Source organism: Prionailurus viverrinus, chromosome B2 (genome assembly GCF_022837055.1).
Source record: "Prionailurus viverrinus isolate Anna chromosome B2, UM_Priviv_1.0, whole genome shotgun sequence".
NCBI classification, from domain to species: Eukaryota; Metazoa; Chordata; class Mammalia; order Carnivora; family Felidae; genus Prionailurus; species Prionailurus viverrinus.
The window spans coordinates 99,203,496-99,226,574 of NC_062565.1; the positions used below are offsets into that span (position 1 = coordinate 99,203,496).

General features: G+C 37.5%; 1 protein-coding gene across 3 annotated transcripts in view; it reads right to left on the reverse strand.

Moving 5' to 3' along the window:
• AK9 (adenylate kinase 9) overlaps nt 1-23,079 on the reverse strand; it is a 133,873-nt gene that overhangs the window by 103,966 nt on the left and 6,828 nt on the right. For 2 of the 3 annotated variants that reach the window (XM_047860268.1, XM_047860270.1), the window contains 7 exons: nt 19,140-19,267; nt 17,312-17,375; nt 15,248-15,300; nt 15,052-15,148; nt 7,892-8,004; nt 5,161-5,349; nt 336-464 (listed from right to left, as the gene is read on the reverse strand). In XM_047860268.1, coding sequence (XP_047716224.1) covers nt 336-464; nt 5,161-5,349; nt 7,892-8,004; nt 15,052-15,148; nt 15,248-15,300; nt 17,312-17,375; nt 19,140-19,256 — 762 coding nt within the window. In that variant the 5' untranslated portion in view covers nt 19,257-19,267. The remainder of the gene's footprint in view (nt 1-335; nt 465-5,160; nt 5,350-7,891; nt 8,005-15,051; nt 15,149-15,247; nt 15,301-17,311; nt 17,376-19,139; nt 19,268-23,079) is intronic. The other variant, XM_047860269.1, reaches the window with a different exon arrangement.

The following is a 23,079-nucleotide window of genomic DNA, read 5'->3' on the forward strand; positions in this document are numbered from 1 at the left end:
AATCCATAAATTATAGATTGAAAATGTCTTTATAAAATAGTCTCTTAACATGGGTTTTCCAACTTCTGACCATAAATAAATTCCTGTAGTGACTTTTGAAAAATGTGGTTCATATATCACTTTTCAACAATACTGCTGCTTATTAAGAGTAAAATAATATTGTCTTGTGAAACAGCCTTTGGAATGCAAGCTTAATTCTAATAGCATTCTATCAAACTAAGTGCTGAAGAATCAGATAGATAATACAGGGGGATGAAAAAATGTGAAAGCTATTTCATCAGTGATAGAACACAAATATCAATATTCCCATTTTCATCAATATATCTTGTTCTTACTTCTAAAGAATGAAGAATTAGTTCCTTGTAAAGTTTAACAACGTTCTCAATATTTTCCAAATAATCCTCAGGTCTCTGGACTACGTGTTGAAGAATTTCAGCCACCATCTGCATTTCTGCAATAAATGCCTAAATGAAAAAGATGAGATTTTTAACATCTTTATGTTAATGATTACTTAATCCACAAGCCATGTCATCCCTCCCTCCTTACACTTACAAGCCATTTTGGGGTGAGAGAAGCAGGTAGAAGGGAGACTGAGGATTTTTATTTAAGAGACACTAAATACCGTAAGGGGTCTTTATCAGATGGAATAAAACTTTAAATTAACTTGGATACTTATTTATTTATTTATTTGCTCCTCAAGAAGTAGGGAAGAGTAAGGGAAGAATATCTGATTTTTTTTTTCAACGTTTATTTATTTTTGGGACAGAGAGAGACAGAGCATGAATGGGGTAGGGGCAGAGAGAGAGGGAGACACAGAATCGGAAACAGGCTCCAGGCTCTGAGCCGTCAGCCCAGAGCCCGACGCGGGGCTCGAACTCACGGACCGCGAGATCGTGACCTGGCTGAAGTCGGATGCTTAACCGACTGCGCCACCCAGGCGCCCCAAGAATATCTGATTTTTAGAGAGAATGAAGAAATCAGATTTACTGAGCTTCCAGTTCGTTCGTTCATTCATTCATTCATTCATTCATTCATTCATTCATCAATTCACTCATTGATGAGTGCCAGGCACTGTTCTAGGAGCTTGAGATAAGACAGTGAACAAAATCAGCTAAGAGCCTGGGGCTCACAGAGCGCATATTCCAGCTGGGGAAGACAGAGCACAAACAAGTAGGCAAGTAAATACAAAATGTGTTGGGTGGTGATAAGGACTAGGGGAAAAAATGCAGGGTGGAGGAGATGGAGAGTGATGGGTAAAAGTGCTATTTTATATCAGGTGGTCATGAAAGGGTTCTCTGAAGAAGTGACATTTGAAGGCAGAGGGAATCATACACATTAAAGTTCTCAGCCCAAGGCCTCATTGGTGTTAAAGATCGTATTTATCCTACTATTTATAATTTGTTATCTAATTTCTAATTCTAGTTTTTACAAATGCACATACATCTGCATTTTATACTATTTGAATCATGTTATCTATCAAAGAAGCCACTTTATAACCTTTTTGTAATGTCTTACATACTGTTTTAATGGTCGAATAATAGATTAATATCCCTAAATACATGATTATTTGATCATTATTCTATAGTTGAACAAGAATATTTCAAATTTTTCATAAGTATAAATAACATTTCACCAAATAGTTTTGTAGATAAATCTTTATATTGTTAATATTCTTCCTTAGAAGAGTTCCTAAAAGTAGAATTACTGGACCAAAGATTACACATTTCAAAATGGCTTAATATACACTGACTTTTTCAAAAGATGCTATTTTTCTTTTCTCTCTAGCAGAGGGCTAGACAGGCACACTTGTGTGTCCAGTTAGGACACAGCTTATTAGGCACCTACTGTATGCCAAGCACTGTTACAAGCACAGGGGATATAGTCCTTGCTGCATAGAGCTTACATTGGGCGGACACATAATAAGCAAGTAAACAAAGAACATAATTACAGAAAGTGGTAAGTGCTGTGAGGAAGATAAAGCAGAGGAAAGAGGTAGGCCTGTGCTGTCCAGCACAATAGCTGCTAGCCATACAGACCTACTGAGCACGTGAAATGCGGCAAATGTGAATTGGAATGCACCACATTTCAAAAACTTAGCATGAAAAAGAGATGTCTCTCTCAGAATCTTTATGTTGATTATGTTTACATAATATTTTGGATATATTAGATTAAATAAAATATATCATTGAAATTATTTTCACCTGTATCTTTTTGCTTTTTAAAAAAAGTGTCTACTAGCACATTTAAAGTTACATATGGTGGGACTACATTTCCATCACAGTGCTGGGATATATGGTCTCTTCCTGGATGGTCTGTGAGGATGTTATCCATGGAGTGGGACCTGGGCAAGGAGAAGGTGCAGGCACACAAAGGTCTGGAAGAGAGCGTGGTAGGTAGAGGGAAGAGGAAACAGTAAGTGCAAAGGCTGGAGGTGAGGTTGAGTCCAGAATAGGTGACGACTACTGGAAGGCCAATGGAATAGCTGGAATACAATGAACACGCAGGGAGAGACAGCCAGGGAGGGATAAGATCAGGGGGCCAGGTCCATGGCCTTGTAAGCCATGCGAGGGTGTTTGAATTTTCCTCTACAGGTAATAGAAAGTCACTAAGGGTCATATTTTTATTTTTTTATTTTTATTTTTTTTATGTTTATTTATTTTTGAGAGAGAAAGTGAGTGTGAGAGGCAGAGGAGTAGAGAGAGAGGGAGACACAGAATCCAAAGCAGGCTCCAGGCTCTGAGCTGTCAGCACAGAGCCCGACGTGGGGCTCCAAACTGTGAGATCATGACCTGAGCCAAAGTTGGATGCCCAACTGACTGAGCCACCCAGGCTCCCCAAGGGTCATATTTTTAAAACAAGGCTCTGGCTTTTGCAAAGAATGGAATGGATGCAGAGGGTCAAGGAAAGTGGAAGCCAAGAGAACATATACAAAGCTATTACAGCAGTTAAGGCACATTGTTTATATTTATGTATATATAAGGGTGAACGCTTTCATGCCGATATTGGCCATCAACCCAAGGGGGGCAGCATGTTTGCATGTTTGACTTCTGAACATGGCTGTGCTTCTAGGCAGACATCGTAGCAAACCAGGCCCCTGGGACTGAGTTCAGTCTGAGGACATTAATTTGATTATATCCCACAGCATTGGCCTACATTGTGTTTTTGAAATTTTGGATTAGTTGCCAACTACTTTTATTTTTAAATGCTGATTTTGGATTCTCTGGAGAAACCACACCACCTGTTAAGAATAGGTTGGCATTCCCACCTGACAATAGTTGTCTGGGCTGGAGCTGAGAGGCAACTGTCCTCTGAAGAAGGGCATGAACCCTCTAGCTGTCCAGTGGAACTTCCTGCAATAATGGAAATGTTGTGTACCTGTGCTGTCCAATTTGGAAGACACAGCCATATTTGGTCATGAGCACTTGAAATATGGCTAGTGTTACTAAGAGAAACTAAATTTTAAATTTTATATCATTTTAATTAATTTGAAGTTAAATAGCCACATAGGACTAGTGGCTACTATATTGAATAGTGTAGCCCTAGCCTACCCCAGTCCTCACTCTTCCTGATTATGTTCCTGACCGACATCACAAACTGACATAACTGCGACCCCTGTAACTAAGTGGGCTGTGACTCCTCTATCTCACTATCTTTGATTTAAGATGGTGTGCTTTATTCATACTAAAATGACCCACTTTTATTCCCATTTGCTATGAGGTTTTCTTTTTTAAAAAGAAAATATAGAATAGATGTTGGCTATGGCCTAGTGCCTTATTTGCACAGGGAAGATTCTTTTAGCTTTTGAAATGGTTTTAAAAATTGAGATATGGGGCGCCTGGGTGGCTCATTCAGTTGAGCATCTGACTTCGGCTCAGGTCATGATCTTGCAGTTTGTAAGTTCAAGCCCCACATCGGGCTCTTGCTGACGGCTCAGAGCCTGTTTAAGAGTCTGTGTCTCCCTCTCTTTCTCTCTACCCCTCCCCCACTTGTGCTGTTTTTCTCTCTCAAAAATAAATAAAGATTAAATTAAAAAAATAAAAATTGAGGTATAATTGACATAGAATATTAGATTCACTTCAGGTGTACAGCATAATGATTCAATATTTGTATATATTGAGAAGTGACCACCATAATAAGTCTGGTTAACATTCATCACCATACACAGTTACAACTTTTTTCTTGTGATGAGAACATTTAAGATCTACGACTAAAGAACAATGTCAAAGATTCATTTAACCCACTAGTGAGGAAACCAACAGGATGACAAAGCTGAGGTATATCTTATCACTGAAATAAGACTGCAAAGTTGTGTATGAATGTACGCTTAATATCTTATGAGTCAATAAAATTGTAACCTTTGAGGGTTATCTTTTTTACTGGACAAATGATTTGCAATGTATCCATCTATAAGTTAATATCTGACTTTGCCCTAGTAGAAATACTATTTATTTATAATACATTTATAATAAATTGTAAATTGTAGCAATTACAAAAATATATGAAGGTCTTTAAAAATTATAAATTAATTTATAACAGAGATCACAGGTATATTTCAGTACAGCAGGGATTGGCAAACTGTGGCCCACATGCCCCGGTGGACCAAATCCAGCCCATCACCTGTTAACAGATTTCTTCACATCAAATTTTCCCTCATTAAGTCATGGTAGAAAATTCTTTTGATGCCCCATTGCATTATGCTGACTTTAGGATTATTATAATAACATGTATACGTGAATTGGGCTTTCGATTTTTGTTTCATGTGCTCTTTGCTAGACATTGGAATTGGGATTATGTTAATTTCATAAACTGGATTATGCCTGGGCTACTTGCTCCCCATATTACCCTTTGTTTTTTATTGCTCTGACTTCTCATTCTAGCTTGCATAGTGCTTGACACACAGTAGGTGACAAATCAGTCTCTGTTGCTATGACATGAAGCTGATTAACTGTCAGGATGTGGAAGGACTTCCATACTGACAAGAAGGTTGAACTTGATGGTCTCTAGATTATGATCTAATAGTTCTTAAAAACATGAAATATTTTTTCTATTTCCCCCAGACTTAATGAAAATTTAAAGAAAATGTAATTTTCTCTATCCTTGCTATTGTTTAATTTAATTGTAGCAAATTTAAAAGTGTAGTATATGGTATTGGGATGTTACCTCTTCTTCTTCTTGCTCTTCTTCCTCTTCCCCTTCCTCTTCTCCTTTTCCTTCTTTTTGGGCTTCTTTCCTCTTTTTCCTGCGATTTTCAATGACTTCAGGATCCCACTGATCTCTTCTGTATATGTACCCTGTACTACTGTGCTGCCTTTGCCCAGAAATTCTTTGGCATAAATCGTAGTCGGGGCACTAAGGAACAACATTAGTAATTTTAACAAGCATCTTCAGTGATTCTGATGCTGACAGTGCATGCACCACACTTTAAGAAACAAAGGAAGCAGGAAACTTTAGAACCTTCCTTGTTCATTTTCTGATTTCTTTAGGCCATCTCCATGTGGAGATGGGATGGGTATTTATTGAGGCCAGACTTCTACAGGCTTCCTAATTTTTCACAAGAAAGGTTTCAATCCACTCAGATCATCTTTATAATGTGTATTTGCCCTTCCTTACTCAGCAACCCAGAATAACCATACTGTGGGCCCTTGACAGAGATGACTGCCTTCAGCTGTCTCCTATTTTCACTTGCAGAAACTGACTACCATAAGGGTGAGTCTCAAGGACATGCCTCAGAGCAGTGGTCTTCAAACTTCAATGGGCATCAGACTCATGTAGAGGGCTTTGCAACACAGATAGCTGAATGCCACTCCCTAGAGTTCTTGACTCATTTTGGGGTGGTTTCTGAGAATATGTTTTTCTAACAAACTTCTGAGGGCTGCTGGTGCAGTTGGCTCTGGGACCGTACTCTGCGAACCACTGCTATAGTAGATCACTGGCCCTTTGCCATCTTTTTTTTTTTTTTTTTTTGTAATACAGACCCCTTGAGAATACGAGGAAAGCCATTGGCTTTTGCTTCAGAAAAGCAGACATACACAATAAAGCAATTTCATATTATTATAATTTATGTATTAATATAATTAAATGTTATTATTTCATAGATGCTTAAGGATTCATAGATCCCAGGCTAAGAATTTCTGCTCTAGAAATTCCAAGATTTATGCCCAAATAAGGACAAACCATCAGAGAAATGTGTGTTGTACTGAGCTCTGTCTCACATTAGGCCTCTGATGACATTCTAGTCATAGAAAACTTCCTTGGATACCCACTATCACACTTAAAACATAAAAACGGTGAAGGGCTTCATTCTCTATGTTAACAATCTTTTATATTGAGACCCATGTAAGATATTTCTCTTATTTAAAATTTTAATTCTAATTCCTCTCATTTTGTTTCTTCCTGAGGAATGGCTTGTCTTTTCATGGACAATGTGAATTTTATATAAATGGTCACATTTCCTCTTTCTACTTTGGCTTATCAAACTCAGAAGTTATGCCCCAAATTTAGTAAACATTTGGAGGGTAATGGTCTGTATATCTGTACACTCTTGTTCTATACAATCTATGTTTTCCAGGGCTTAGACTTTATATTTGGTTTTAGTTGTCTGAGATCTTTTCTTCTCTCCCTTAGACACACGTTCACATGTGTGACACTCTCAAGGTCCATGCAGGAATTCTGATTGGTCTCCAATCACGACCTGTGGCAGGCTGCAGATTATACCACGCTCAGCACTGCAATACCTCTTCTCTCTCACAGCTAACCCTAACACACTCCCGGGTCCCAACATCTGAGCTGAGAATCATCCCATTTATCTTGAGCTGTCAAAACTTTTGGGGAACCAGGCAGTTATGAATATAAAAGCTTATAATCAATTTTCATATAAACAAACAGACTTGGCCTCACTGAAGTCTTATCATTCTCACATAAAGCAGTTACTATTTTTGTAAAGAAGAAATCGAGTCTCTTAAATGTGATTTGCCAAATTCTGTTGATAGAGAGATTGGGGATAGGACTCAGCCTGACTCTTAATCAAGGCTGAATGATGTTCTTTAACATTCATATGACCAAATCATTTGCTCCTTCTTTCATTGTATTTAATTGTCAAACTTATCAGGTGTCTACTAGGTACACTATCTTGTGCTAGTTGATGTTTATATGAGTAAGACATAGTTCTTGCCTTCGAGTAGGGCAGAGTCCAGAAGAAAACAATTACAATATAATAACATATTATGATAAGGAGAGCAATGTGAATGGTCATCAGAGAAGTATTTAACTTTCCTGTAGTAAAGTATAGGGGACATGGAGGAAGAGAGAGGTAGAGGAGGTGGAGGGAGAGAGAGAAGGAGAAAGTGAGAGTGAAAGGGAAAGAATGAGAGAGAATGAGTTAGTTAATATGTGTGTTGGTGTGGAAGAGGTGGTCATCAGGGAAACAGATGATGCCTGAACTGACTTTCAAAAGATGACTATGATTAAGCCTATTGAAAAGGCCGGGAGGGATTTCCTTTGGATGGAGCTGCAGGTGTAAAAGCACAGAGGCATGAGAAGGAATAACTCAGTCCCTATGATTGATACATAAATTGTTATTTCCTTGGGGCGCCTGGGTGGCTGGGTCGAGTAAGCATCTAACTTCGGCTCAGGTCACGATCTCATGGTTCTGAGATCTAGCCTCACATTGGGCTCTGTACTGACAGCTCAGAGCCTGCTTAGCTCTCCTGCCCCCCTTTATCTATGCCCTTCCCTTGCCCGTTCTCTCTCTCTTTCCTCAAAAATAAACAAACATTTAAGACACTGGACACTTAAACAGTTATTTCCTTAACTACTTAGTATTTTTGAAGATACTCCTTGAATTCCACCACTGTTAAAAAGAATGGTTCGCTATGGTAGAAAAACAACTTACCTTAATATTGATTATTATATCAGGTTTCAAATTTAAATTTTTAATTAATTCTATTTGCTGCAAAGTAGTTATGGCATCCTGTGAAAGTGATGGTAGTTCAGTGACAATATAACCTGTTGAATAAAATATAATTTTTAAAGTTTTCTAATGCCACCAATATATGAGAGCATGGATTTGTTATTACTTTGTAAATCTCATTTGCTTATTGATGAATATTAATGTAGATCTTAAAATCATCTGTCAAATATTTTTAATTAATAGTTAAGTTTATTGCCACATGAAGTATAACTATGAATAATGTTTTTCTGATAATAAATAAAATCACTGAGCTGGGAGGAAACATCTTAAAAAATTCCAAATCAATTTCTTTTAAGCACATGAGGGGCCTAGGGCAGGAAATTCCATGCTAGTAATTCTTTGAACAGTTAGGAAAGCCCTGTGATGATGGTAAGGGTATACTATAGGGGTTGTGTAGTATATTCTTTTCTTTCTAAAGCTAGCATCTTAGAATATATATGTACGTAATATTTATATAAGTTATGGGGAGTAATGAAACACCAATGAACCTCCTCACACAGTTTAAAAACCAGAACATTATCAACATGATTTTTGCTTAGCACACTTACTGGCTTGCATTCCTACCCAGAAACCTAAATCTTCTCATGGAAATTCACCCTGTTTGCCATCATCACATTAATTTCCTTAATATATTTCTTTAATTATGTCACTCTCATGCTTGAGAAAATTTTCTCTTGTTAATAAAGTTTCAATTTTCTCAGAATTAAAGGACTTAGGTCAATTTTTCTCCTGTTTTAATAGGACTTTTTTTTTCTTGAAAGAACGGACAAAAATTATGGTTATTCAGCTTTGGATATTTGGCAGACATTTTATAAAAAGTGAATGGAGTGAGCTGGTCATTTCAACTGACAGTATTTGTTGCCAATTATAAAATTCAAGCAAAAACTCAAATTTTAGAAAACATGTATCTATTGCCATAAGCTTTACAACTTCCTGATTTTTAAAACTTTTCTTGATGATGGGGGTGCCTGGGTGGCTCAGCTGGTTAAGCACCTGACTTTGGCCAGGTCATGATCTCATGGTTCATGGGTTCAGGCCCTGCATCAGGCTCTGTGCTGACAGCTCAGAGACTGGGGCCTGCTTCAGATTTTGTGTCTCCCTCTCTCTCTGCCCCTCGCCTGCTCATGCTCTGTCCTCTCTCTCTCAAAAAAAGAATAAATATCAAAAAAAATTTTTCTTAAACTTTTCTTGATGAACTTGGTGGTGAAATTAACAAAAGTGATATTCTGGTATTGTATAATGAAAAGTGTTGACATTTGGAAGATCTGCACAACTCAGTGAACTAATATTTTCCTAATAATTACTGCATAGTACACCTCCAAATCATGCATGCATTCCAAGTTCAAGGTAGACCAATGGATTTTATTTATTTATTTATTTTAAATGGTTATTTATTTTTGATAGAAGGGGAGAGAGAGAACAAGCGGGGGACGGGCAGAGAGGGGAACAGAGGATCTGAAGCAGGCTCTGTGCTGACAGCAGAGAGCCCCATGCAGGGCTCAAACTCAGGAAGCCTGAGATCATGACCTAAGCCGAACTCAGATGCTTAACTGACTGAGCCACTCAGGTGCCCTTAGACCAACGGATTTTAATGTAACAGAGTTAGAAAATGTCCTTGATATGGTTTCAGATTCTATAATGTAAATAACCTTTAAGAAACTTACCCTTGGTGAGTTTTGATGTAGGATCAATTATTCTAAAGGCTATTAAAATATACTTTCCTTTTCTAACTACGTATCTGTGAAACTGGGTTTTCCTCATACATTTCAACAGAAACAATGAATTGCAACAGATTAAGCAGAAGGAGACAGGAGAACCCAGCCAGCTAGGTCTTCTCTTAAGTCAGACATTAAAGAGATTTGCAAAAATATAAAACAACACCACTCTTCTCACTAAGTTTTTTGTTTTGAAGATTACAATTATTTTTTTAATAAAATATGCTATTAATGCAAACATGTGATGTTTTGTTATGATTTTTAAACAAATATTTTAAACATTTCTTAGTTTTAATTTCTAATATGATAAATATTGATGTATATAACCCAAGTAAGCAAAAGCTCTTTTGGGGCCTCAACAAATCTTATAAGTATGAAGGAGTCTTAAAACTAAAAAGTTTGAGAACTGCTATGCAATGTCTAGAATAGTATGACTAAAGAAACAGTTATTAAGCATCTGTTGATAGATGAATGAATGTGTCTAATAAGCCAACCTCAAAATCCTCACTTGAGAACATGCTTACTACATACTCTTTTTTTCAATTTTACAAAAGCAGACCGAAAACTATCATGGCAATCCAAAATCTCATGAAATACTTAGGCATTTCTCCTAAGATTTTTCAAACACTATGTATTGGATGCTACCCAGAGAAGCAGTCCTAAGTAGTTTGACTTCAAAAGGCAGAAAGGGAGATTTATTATATTTAGTTTTGGATATATGAGCTATAATTATGATTCCCTCCAGTCTTGATACAATCTTTAATTTCCAACTTGGCTTATTCGTTTGCTTTTGCTGTTGTCTTTAAAAGACTGAAATATGGTCGTATTCTAAGGCATCCATTCTTTTTATTATTTTTTTATTCTCAAGTTAGTTAACATACAGTGTAGTCTTGGTTTCAGGAGTAGAACCCAGTGATTTATCCCTTACATATAACACCCAGTGCTCATCCTAACATGTGCCCTCCTTAATGCCCATTACCCATTTACCCCATTCCCATCAACCCTCAGTTTGTTCTCTGTATTTAAGACTCTCTTACGGTTTGCTAAGGCATCCATTCTATTCAAGGTTCCTTAAATGAACCCAACACACTCCTGCAAAAATTTAGCTACTACATGCATTGGCACTGTCTCGGGAACTGGGCCAGACCTTTCTCCACTTGCGTCCTCCTGCTGTTCTTGCTTTTTGTTCCCCTGGCTTCCTCCTTCCCTAGTTTGGTTTGGATTCTATTGCTAAATTATCCTCCACTTGATTAACAACCTTATTGGAACTTGTCAAGGTATTGAGATGTGATGGCTGGCATTAAGCCATCACATTTTGAGGGTGAGTACTGTGGTGAAGGGGACTGCATGGCCTAGCCCTAGGTTGAATTCAACTCTTGTCCAGATCATCTCTCCTGATCAGATATTGCCAGAGAACATCAGTCTCCAGAGTTCATGTCTTCCTCTTCTAAACAACAGGGGGATTACACAATACTTCTGTCCCTCTCATTCCCTCTGCTGGCAATGCTGCCCAACATCTGTGTATTACAAATGAATGATGGAAGCTTGACACTCTGTGTGCTCTGCTCATCAGCACCCTGTGTATTACTACAATCACTGCCAGTGCTTGAACAGCTTATCAGGCATTCCAAGTGCAACTGTTCGTAGGTATCCTAAACCTCAGGTGTACATGTATATTGGAATGAGTTTAAAACTTGGTCTCTTTTGGGGCACCTGGGTGGCTCAATCAGTTAAGCATCCGACTTCGGCTCAGGTCATAATCTCATGGTTCACAAGTTCAAGCCCCATGTCGGGCTCTGTGCTGACAGCTCAGAGCCTGCAGCCTGCTTCAGAGTCTGTCTCTCTCTCTCTGCCCCTTCCCTGCTCACGGTCTGTCTTTCTCTTTCGAAAATAAAATTTAAAAAACTTGCTCTTTCCTAGTGGAAGCAGCAGAAAAATGGGTTGTTTCCATGGTGTTTGGTTCTCACCTGATAGGCCAGTATTTGGGCTGCCTGAATTTTCTGAGTGATGCGTTTTAGGGCTTTACCCATTGAGAGGTAGCCAGTATCATAATATCCAGACCCTAGGAATGTATCTATGGAAGAGATGTGGGAGAGTGGAAGAGCTTAGTTCTCTAGACCCAATTCTGGAAAGACATCATGAGGATACTTCCTGATAGATGGACCAGAGCTGCCAACCCCACTGCCAACCTCTCTAACCCCAGAGACATGTGTGGAGATGGAAGCATAGATGAGGACTTCCCCTCCATGTCCCATATCTCCTTGACACCATTACCAAGCCCTTACCCTCAATGCTGAAGATGGAGGAATGAAAGACCTCACACCACTCCTTGCTACAAGGCTCTGATGTACTATCATGGGCAGAATAGACACTCTGCAGTCTAGTGCTCAGCCTATATCACCCCCACCAAGGAAAAGCTGAAATACTGTCCATATGGCTGCCCAGGGGAAACTGACTGGCCCATGCCATCACTTTGTCCTCACTTCCTGGTTCAGTAGAATGAATTCCCACTTTTGCAAAACTGAAGATGGCATGCTACTGCTTTCAGACTGAAGTGACGCGAGATTCAGAGACATCAGGTAACTTATGTCCATCCAGCCCTAATATATACCTGATGTCATGCCAGCCTGTTATGAGCGGATACACTGGTGACCAATGACTTCCAAGACAATCTACTATGTGATACACCTGGGGCAGGGAATGCCCAGATTAGGGCTGTCTATCACTTACTGGAGAAAACGAGTTTTCTGGAGTCCAGAAACAGGGAGCAGAAGGGACTTCTTAGGATGCCCAGGCATTGGCTCTACCTTTTTCTCTTGGGTGAGGATGTAGTTCAAGGAAACTGATTTTGGCCCAAGGCCAACACAGCATGACAGGTTGTGAATGAAAGGATTATAATTATAGATTGTGTAAGTTCCTTCTAAATAGCTATAAAAGTTCCCAGTATAAAAGGCTCTGGTATAGAAAAAAAAAAAAATAAGATTCAATCTGGCAATACTCTACTGGGCAGTGTTCCCAGCAGTGCACATCTATGTCTTTAGGGATTTTAGAGTCATCAATTACCCAGCCTCACCTAGACCCTGGCCAGAGTTAATATCCCTGTTTTGAAAGCTCTTCACTTCCAATTTTGTTTCAATTTTTGTTTCTACCAGGCTGTTGGGTAGGACTAGACATCGGAAAGAATTCTTGCTGAGCGGAGACTTTTAAACTGCATTTAGTAGAGTGCAAGGTTGCACAGAAATTCCTCTGGGGACGTTACACAATAGGTGAGGGGAGTCTGGGCAGAAGAGGCTCTAGGTCCTGCCCCCACTACAGCCTTTAAATGAGCCCAGTTGTGCATGCCTAGAGCACAGGCATGCAATTACATGCTGAGAGTGTGGCTCTCAGATTCAAGAAATCACTTACACTGCCAGCTCCCAGGACACACACCAGTGCACAGCATGTCTAGGGGAAAGAGGAATACATTAAATGCTACGAGGGGATGCAGTCAGCAAAATCCAGAATGTAGGAAACTCTTATTAAACACATATAACTAGCTTTTTCAAAAAAGAAAACACAAGGTGATAGAAAGAGGTAGAGGGCATTTATACATTAAAAGGGATTTGAGACATACCAATCAATTGCAATGCGTGAAACTTGGTTGGATCCTGCTTCCAAAAACAAAACACAACAAAACAAAAATAAAAAAAAACAAAACTCAAAAATCAGCTAGAAAAAAAAAATATACAAGGCAAATAATGACATCACAGAGTGATTAGTAGGTGATTTACTATTAATTTTTTAGGTATGGTAATGTGAAACTAGGTTTAAAATAGTCCTTAACTTTCTGAGATATATACTAAAGCATTTAAAGATGAACTGATATGATATGAATTAGTTTCAAAATAAAGTAGGTTTGGGACAAATGTGGGTAGGAGTTTACATAAAACAAGATTAGATGAGAGTTATCATTGAAGCCGGGTGATGGATACATGGGGGGAATTTTATATAATCTCTTTACTTTTGTTTGACATTTTCCATAAGAGGTTAAAAAGGTTATGACCATCATAAATGGCATAGCTGAGTAGGTTTATTTTTTCATTTTTTTCTTTCTCTTTTTGCCAATATTTATAAATTTATACCATCTTTGTGTTGACCATGTAAAATACTCTAAATTTTTCAAGAAGTAAGGTGTGATGAAGTGTAAACAAAAAAGATATTTGCTTACCTATCTGTATGATTGTGTCAGTTTCAATCATTATGATTTTTAAGGTCACTTATTGACCTGTGTTGGAATTCTGTCATTGTCCTTTTTACCTTTTTACTCATTTAACCTCCCACATTCTGGGTGTTTTTCCCAAGTTTATCCTCTTTATCACTGAACAACAGAAAGACTGATAGAGTGTAAGTATATATACAATACATATACTAGAGAGATGATATATGTATCTATCTATGAATGGATGGATAGATATTGTTCATTCCATACATCATCTATATGTAGAGAAATCTTTCTACCTATAGATACGAATGATACGTAGTTTGCAGTGACAAGTTGCTTTTGCTACTTCCATTATTGATTTGCTTCTGTAATCATGGTTTTTACTTTACTACATTTTATTTTTATCCCTCTATTTTAATAGTCACCATGTCTTCTCTATAACGCAGCTTTCTAAGTTTTTCTTCTTTCATTCAATAAATCTATTTCAGGTAGCTGATTTTCCTCCCAGCAAATCTTTATTCTTCTTCCTTCTTTTGCAGATGTCACAGGATTTGTTCTTTTCTGTTTAGTCATTCTGAGCTTCGGTAGTCTTTGTCTTGAGAAATTAGGCCCCAAACCCCTGCTGAGCATCTGTTTGAATGTAGAGAGACTTCTTGGGTCCAGAGTGAGAGGGTAGACTGGATAAACAGACTGAAGCCTGCCAATATCTGGAGCCAGAGGCTAAGCTGGTGCCATGCTAGTTCCCACTCCTGCCTTGTAAGTATGGGTTAATGCAGAGAAGCCTAGCCATAGACAGGACTTCGTAATAAAACTGAATGAATGGGAAAGCAGTCAGCAGAGGCTGTCACCACTGTGAGAAGTACCACAGCAGAGTGTCGATGCTTTCGCTGGATAACATGATGCTCGCAGAAGATTGAACAATTTAAACTTATCTATTTATTTACGTTACAAGGGTAGAATCTGAAGAATACTGAATAATTGAATTGAATCTGAATAATGAGGTAAACAAGCAAAGAAAAGCATCTAAACCGCTTAACTGAACTCAGGCTCTGGGATTCCTGCAAGAGGGCAAAGGAAAGAGCAACTCCAAAACTTATGTGTGCCTCAGCTAAAGCATGAATTTTAAGGCTGCTTTGATAGCCACCAATTTATAAAAATAAACATACCAAAGTGAGAAACTTCCAGGGAGTTGAGCTTCTCCAACATTAGCTTCATGACAAGTTCATCTGGAATGCTTTGACCACCGAGCAGCATTGATTGCAACTAAGAACATGCACAGATAGCACACATTAGAATATAATATATTTGTGATACAGAGCTTTTTTAAACAAAAATTCTAATAACTTTGAGACTTAGATTTACCATAACTCCTGATTCAGTTTCACTGGCAATCTGTTCTTCCAAAATTGGTAAAGCTAAAATATGAATTCAAAATGTTAGCACAAACGGATATTAGAATTGCCAAATTAAGAAACACGTTTGTGTTTATTTTTAACTTTATTTATTTTGAGAGAGAACATGTACATGAGTGGGGGAGGAGAGAGAGAGAGAGAGAGAGAGAGAGAGAGAGAGAATCCCAAGGAGGCTCCCTGCTGTCCACGCCAGCCTCCAACTCACAAACTCTGAGATCATGACCCCAACTGAAACCAAGAGTTGGACACTTAACCAACTGAGCCACCCAGGCACCCCATATTTGTGTCTTTTATAACTGGTAACAAAGATTAATTTTGTTAATTAAAGATTAGTTAAATATCTGTATATCACTTTAAGAGTTTACAAAACACATTTACATACATTGTGTCATTTAAGCCTATCCAAAGCATGAGGCAGCAGAAAGTATTCCACAGAGAACTTGTCTCTGCCCCTGGATAGCTAAAGGATCTTGAGGAAGCTAACCTCTTAAATACTTTGGGCCTTGCATGCTTATGCCCTGTATCATATGCAAGAGAATAGGAGGATGAAATAACATTGTGTGTATGACAGTGATTTGGAAATTATAAAGTGTTACTCAAAAGAATACACTAGTATTATTAGTCCAGTTCCTTTTTTTATGTCAAACCCTTTATTTTATGTTTTCTTTTTTTCTTTTTAAGTTTTTGTTTAAACTCTGTTTAGTTACCATACAGTGCAATACTGGTTTCATAGAATTCAATGATTCATCATTTACCTACAACACCCAGTGCTCATCGTAATAGTCCAGATAATTTTATAACCACAGAGTTATATCTAGAACCCATTAATTTTGCACTCTGATTATATGAAAGGAAAGAATGCCATCAAGAAATGTAAAAATAGATAAGCACTGATTAGAAAAAGGGGGCCTGAGGTTAGAATTCCAATGATTTGTTTCCTTTTTAAGAGGAAATATTCCATCCCTTGTGGAAGACATCCTGGGACAGAAATGACAGGGGCATGACCTAGGGAAGGACTCAGAAATTATGTTCTCAGCTGCTAGTAATCAGTGGATTGTGCTGTACCAGATTGCAATTTCATTAACAGCACATGGAATCCTCATTTCATACCATTCTTGCCAAAAATGGTTATAAGAACTTTAAAGATTCCTTGTCAGTTTCATAGGTGAATATGAATCAGTGTTATTTTAATTAGCATTTCTTTGAATAAAAATGGAGTTAAACTCTTTTTTCTTATATTTGTCTATTTTTATACTTAAAAAAAAGTTTATTTTGAGAGAGAGAGCATGAGTATGGGGAGAGGCAGAGAAAGAGGGAGAGAGAGAAAATCCTAAGCAGGCTCCATGCTGTCAGCATGAAGCCCAAAGAAGGGCTTTATCCCACGAATTGTGAGATCATGACCTGAGCTGAAATCAAGAGTTGGACGCTTAACCAGCATGCCACCCAGGTGCCCCTATTTCTACTTTTATGAATTGTTATTCATTCTTCTGCTTATTTTTCTATTAGGACACATAGAGCTGTATTGATTAAAAGAATATTTTATATAAAGATGTCAGTCCTCATTTTATATACTGCAAAGAATGCAAAACAAAATAAAAAATAAAATTTATCATCAAAAATATTAAGTCTTGAAACATGCTCCCAAGAGCAGCTGTGAGCGTTCCTTCTCTTCCCATCTTCCATAGGGAGACACTTAAAACACACATGTCCCCAGCAGGTCTAAATGAGAAAATTAGAGAATTGGAGGCAGAAGAGTGGAGTCAAAGACATTTCATAAACCATCCTAAAGTCTATGAACAAAACTAGGACTAACAGAAAGGCAAAATATGTCTGATGCTATGAAGATTATGAAGATGATATTATGAAGATGATATTCACTGGGTTCATAGTGACGTGTGATAAAGCAATTATGGCAAAATGTTAATAACGGAATCTAGATAGTACAATTCTTTACCTTTTTGTGCATATTTGAAAGTTTTATAATACAATATTGGGGGGGGGAGGTAAAATTTACCTTCTACACGAATACATTTCCATGCTTGTGTTATCTGACGGGCTAAGGTTGTCTTCCCAACCCCCTAAAAAAGAAAGATGTTATTTAAAACCCAAAAGAACAGTCATTTGCCAGAGAAACAGATATTCACATTTAAAAGATTATATTTATGGTTACAATACATGAATATTATCAAGTAAGTTTTTTGTCGACAAAAAAAAATGAACAGCAGACCTTAGATATTTATAGCATAATTTTTCTCTATAAGAGTCACATCTGCCACATTTTATGAAATGATTTAAAAATTTTTTTTTCTTTTTCAACGTTTTTATTTATTTTTGGGACAGAGAGAGACAGAGCATGAACGGGGGAGGGGCAGAGAGAGAGGGAGACACAGAATCGGAAACAGGCTCCAGGCTCTGAGCCATTAGCCCAGAGCCCGACGCGGGGCTCGAAATCACGAACCGCGAGATCGTGACCTGGCTGAAGTCGGACGCTTAACCGACTGCGCCACCCAGGCGCCCCTTATGAAATGATTTAAATAACATTTTTAAATTAAGAAAATAGCCCTGAAACCAGGAAGCTGTACCATTATGGCATTACAGGTACTGTCCTCTTTTGATTATCAAATTTTGTAATTTTGAATACATACCGTGATTCTACTGAAACCCGTCACTTTATTTCCTTTCTAAAGTTTATAACTATGAATGTTTTGACAGACTTCCATTTAGTAACTTCCAAGAGCAAAAAATTCCTTCTTAATGGACATCTTTGAAAAGTGTCATCTTTTAAAGAGAAAAGATCACTTTAATGAAGTAACATTTGTACCTGACTGCTCTTACTGTTGACTCTTAAAACTCTATTATATGTTAAGAAACATAATGAAAATTACTGGAACTATTTCTTGGTACCTGTCCCAGGGTCTACATAAAATTAAATCAAGGATGGGATCCAGCCTTCAGTCTCTGCTATTCTGGGGGGCCTCTTTAATTAACCAGCTCAGTTTCTCTAATGGTAACTACCAACTAGCTCAATGGCTAAAAATACCTCTCATCTAGAGTTCCTTACTAGAAATGCCTAGAAAGGCAGGCTATCTTATGACAGCCATTTTTGGTTTCTTTTTATTTTGTGGAAAGATAATATATAGGTCTGCTAATGCACTTTGAGTCAAGGTGAGGCACATTGCCTCTCAGTAGCTTCAGATATTAATGGGAGAGGCTCCCTGTTTGACTCCATAGTGAATGGCCTTCAAATACCCAGAGAGTCTCACAACAAATTCCACAGAAAATTTTATATGTCAATTGTGTCTAAAATAACCTGGATCACAGACTACTAACAATTTTCATGGTGCAATGTTTTGATTAATTAATTTCTTCATAATATAAAAACAAAGATAAGTACAATGTCAGTTCCTTTCCAATTATAAGTGCACAAGAGAAGAGAAAGCTATGAAATTACCACGAATATTATATTAGTTTTTAAGTCATACAACTAAAGTCTAACACTCAAAGAAGTCATCATACGATGTAGTTTTCATTCTTTTTTTTTTAATTTTTTTTTTAACGTTTATTTATTTTTGAGACAGAGAGAGACAGAGCATGAACGGGGGAGGGGCAGAGAGAGAGGGAGACACAGAATCGGAAACAGGCTCCAGGCTCTGAGCCATCAGCCCAGAGCCCGACGCGGGGCTCGAACTCACGGACCGCGAGATCGTGACCTGGCTGAAGTTGGACGCTTAACCGACTGCGCCACCCAGGCGCCCCGTAGTTTTCATTCTTGTATGGTAACATAATATTATGATTTTTAAAATAAAAAAAAATTAAATAATAAGTTACAAGAGATAACTTACTGGTTTCCCAAATATAACAAAGCAAACAGGTTTAGACAGCAAAAAGTTATATTCAGCTTCATCTTCATTAAATATATCTGCAAAAGGATACTCTTCTGTATTCTCTTCAGAATTCATAATATAAAATACTACAATAAGAAAAAATAAGATTTTTAGTGACTAATTCAGTTGGAAAAGGCAGGCAGGTTAGGGAAAATGAGAATATCCTGAGAATTTACTTAGCCCCAAAGCCATTCCACACCACTACACACAAGGATTTTCCCATACTGACAAAAAAGTTAAACTCATCTATTAAAACAGTAATAAGCTTAGTTTGAGACAAAAAGCAAAATCTAGTTATACATTGTACAAGACAGCTAAAACAAAATGTTTCAGAGAGATTAAATTAAGGGAAAAATACATACATGCAAACACACATATTTGTGTGTATTCAATTAAAGATCAAATTACATATGCTGTACACACATATATATATATTATGCAGTTACACACACATATGTATGTGTGTGTGTGTGTGTGTACACGTGTAGGGACTACTAATGGGTCTAACAGAAATCCAAATCCAATACGTAGAACTGAAAAAAAAAAAAAAGAACATATATATAACAATATTTATAAGATGTAGCTAAAGTAGTATTTAGAAGCATTAAATACATTAGAGCCAAAGAAAGTCTGAAAAGTACATGAAATAAGCTCACCACTTTTAAGATGTTAGGGGGAAAAAAAACCCCAGGAAAAATAGAAAAATATATTTTAAAAGTTAATAAAATAGAAAACATATAGAGAGAGGGTCACCAGAGCTAAACAGCGGTATTTTGAAAAAACGTAAAAATAGAAAACTTGTCAAGATTGTTCAAGTAAAGAAAACAGATGGCACAATTAAACAATATTAGACATTAGGTTTTTAGAAGTATGGTTTCTTATATCTCAAAATAGATTTGTCTATTTTTGTTGTTATTTCTAACTTTCGTTAGAGTATGTTCTCTGATTTCAATTTTTCGACTTTTTGAAATTTGTTGAGGCTTGCCTCGTGGCCTAGTGCATGGTAGTTGTTTGTTTTTTTTTTTTAATGTTTATTTATTTTTGAGAGACAGAGAGAACATGAGCGGGAGAGGGGCAGATAAAGAGGGAGACACAGAATCCAAAGCAGGCTCCAGGCTCTGAGCTGTCAGCACAGAGCCCGATGCGGGGCTTGAACCCACGAAACATGAGATCATGACCTGAACCAAAGTCAGACGCTTAACCGACTAAGCCACCCAGGCATGCCAAGTGCATGGTAGCTTTTTAAAAAGTTCCCTGATTCCTTGAGAAGGATATGTGATTTATGTCTGATGCAGTGTGCTTTAAATGGACTACAGAATAACAATGCTGCAGATATAATATAGATAATGCGAGGATACCACAAACAAGGTTATCCCGAATAAACTGATATTATTTCTAAGAATTGATAAATTCCTAGAAAAATCAACTTCTCAAGAAAAAAAAAGAGGAAACCCAAGTGGTTCTATAACCATAAGGAAACAGAGTCAGTAACTAAAAATCTTCCCACAAAAAGTGTCATTGGAGGAAAGTGGGTGGCAGGACCAGAAGGTGGGGCTTAGTGTGTTTCTCTTAGGGAGGCCTCTGCCCTGCCAGGGTCTTTACAGAGGCCCTGGGCCCCAATTTCATAGTTTATTTTGACCAAAGACTTTATGAGGAGGTGGAGAGCCACCTCTGTTCTGTCAGTTTTTGCTCAGGAAGGGAATGCGGGTAGCCAAAGTCTCCTTGGCTTCTTTGGTTTGAAAATAAATTGTGTCTTTGGGGAAAAAATAAAAGAAACCAGATGGTTTTTTGAAGAACTCCGGACGTACAAGCTTCCAGATACTCTTCTGGAGAAAAGATAAAGTGGAGACTTCTAACATTAGTTTACATATCTCATATAACATTTACCTAAACGAGAGAGAGTGTGAGAAAGCAAAATTATGTACCAATTTCATTCATGAACAAGATTTTAAAAATCCTAATCAAAACATTAGCTAACTGAATCCAGGAATATATGAACAAGGTAATAACATCATGACCAAGTTGGGCTTTCCCCAGGAACTCAAGGTTGTTGAGAAATTAATTTATCATATTAAAACAAAAGAGAAAAACTACATGATCATCTTAATAGATGTAGAAAAAGTGTAACACAATTCAACACCCTTTAATGATTAATAAAAATCTCTTAGCAACTAGGAAAAGAGGGGAATTTCTTTAATCTGATAAAAGGTATTAACAAAAGACAAACATATTTAATGATTAAATATTAAAAATGTTCTTTTCAGGGGTGCCTGGGTTGGTTAAGAATCTGACTCTTGGTTTCAGCTCAGGTCATGATCATAATCTTGTGGTTTCTTGGGTTCGAGCCCCACGTTGGGCTCTGTGCTTGATTGATAGTGTGGAGCCTGTTTGGGATTCTCTCTCTTTGCCCCTCTCCCACTTGCACTATCTCTGTCTCTTTCAAAAAACAAGTTAGAAAACTTTAAAAAAATGTTCTTTTCAGGTAATAACAAGACAAAAGAAAGAAAACTGTAATTATTCCCAGTTGATATGATTGTCTACATGAGAAACAAACATATCACAGATAAATTTTGAGAATTAGCCTGATAACCCAATTTGCTGGATTCAAAATTATACAAAATTCAGTTGCATTTCCCTTTTTTTAATATATTTTTTTTAATTTTTGAGAGAGTGTGAGCAGGGGAGGGGCAAAGAGAGAGATGGACAGAGTATTAAAAGTGGGCTCTGCACCGACAGCAGTGAGCCCAAAGCGGGGCTCAAACTCATGAACCGCTAGATCATGACCTGAGCCAAAGCTGGATGCTCAACCAACTGAGCCATCCAGGTGCCCTCAGTTGCATTTCTATACACCATTATACACCGCGACTTGCTAGAAAATGTAACTGAAGATAAAAAAGACATTTTTGCAGCAAAATAATAAAGTAACCAGGATTAAATATTATAAAACGTATACAAACTCTTTACGGAAAAATGACAAAATCTTATGAAATGACTTTAATGAGCAGAGTTCAAAAATGGAACCAGCAGTCTGAAATGCTGTTCATGAAACAATAAAAAGTGGATTATGGGGGCTATATGCTTCCAGGTAAAGGGATATGATTATATTTCTCTGTGGAATTTAAGACTATTCAAATGGACTTAATATACCAATATTATTTTATAGTGTCATTATGAAAAAAAAGACATAATAAGAATTATTACCAGTATCCTAAAAAGATTGAGAAGAAAACCTCATGACAAAAGAACTAAAATTTCAAGCTTTTTTTAGTACCAAAAAAACAAGTAATGCTACTATAAAATCTAATTCTAAAGGAGAAAATGCATCTAAACCTTTTATAGAGGTGGTGCATTTATTAAAGAGTCTCTTTTAAGTACACTAAAACCAGGGCCCTAAGGCCTGGGGTGGGGACATTTAGGTGGATATCTGAGTACTTAGAACCCTAAGATTTACGTGTGTGAGGCAGGAAGCTAGGCATGAGTGAGTGACAGGAGGATGGACCTTAGACGTCCTGATGGAGATGCCCAATGGACAACCGCCTGGGGACCACCCCATTCCACCCATCTAAGGTCACAACATCCCAGCAGAGGAAGAATTGAGTTTGTTGTGCTTGTTGCACTTGTGCAGACAGCACCCTGTTGTCCTTATTTGGTGTATGCCTCTAGAATAGAAATAATGTTGTTTTCTACCTAGTGCAGGCATTTTGAATACGTCTTGGGAAAGGGTATGTGCAGTTGGCTAATTATTATATAATCCAGGCCTGTTACCCAAATGTTGCTACCTTAGGACCGACTCAAAAAAAAAAAATTGATATAAGCCTACACCCTGGGGTTTCTGGGGCCTTTGTCTCTCTTGACTGGCCCGCTCCTCCCTTGGAGTGTACTTGAGTAAAACTTTGCT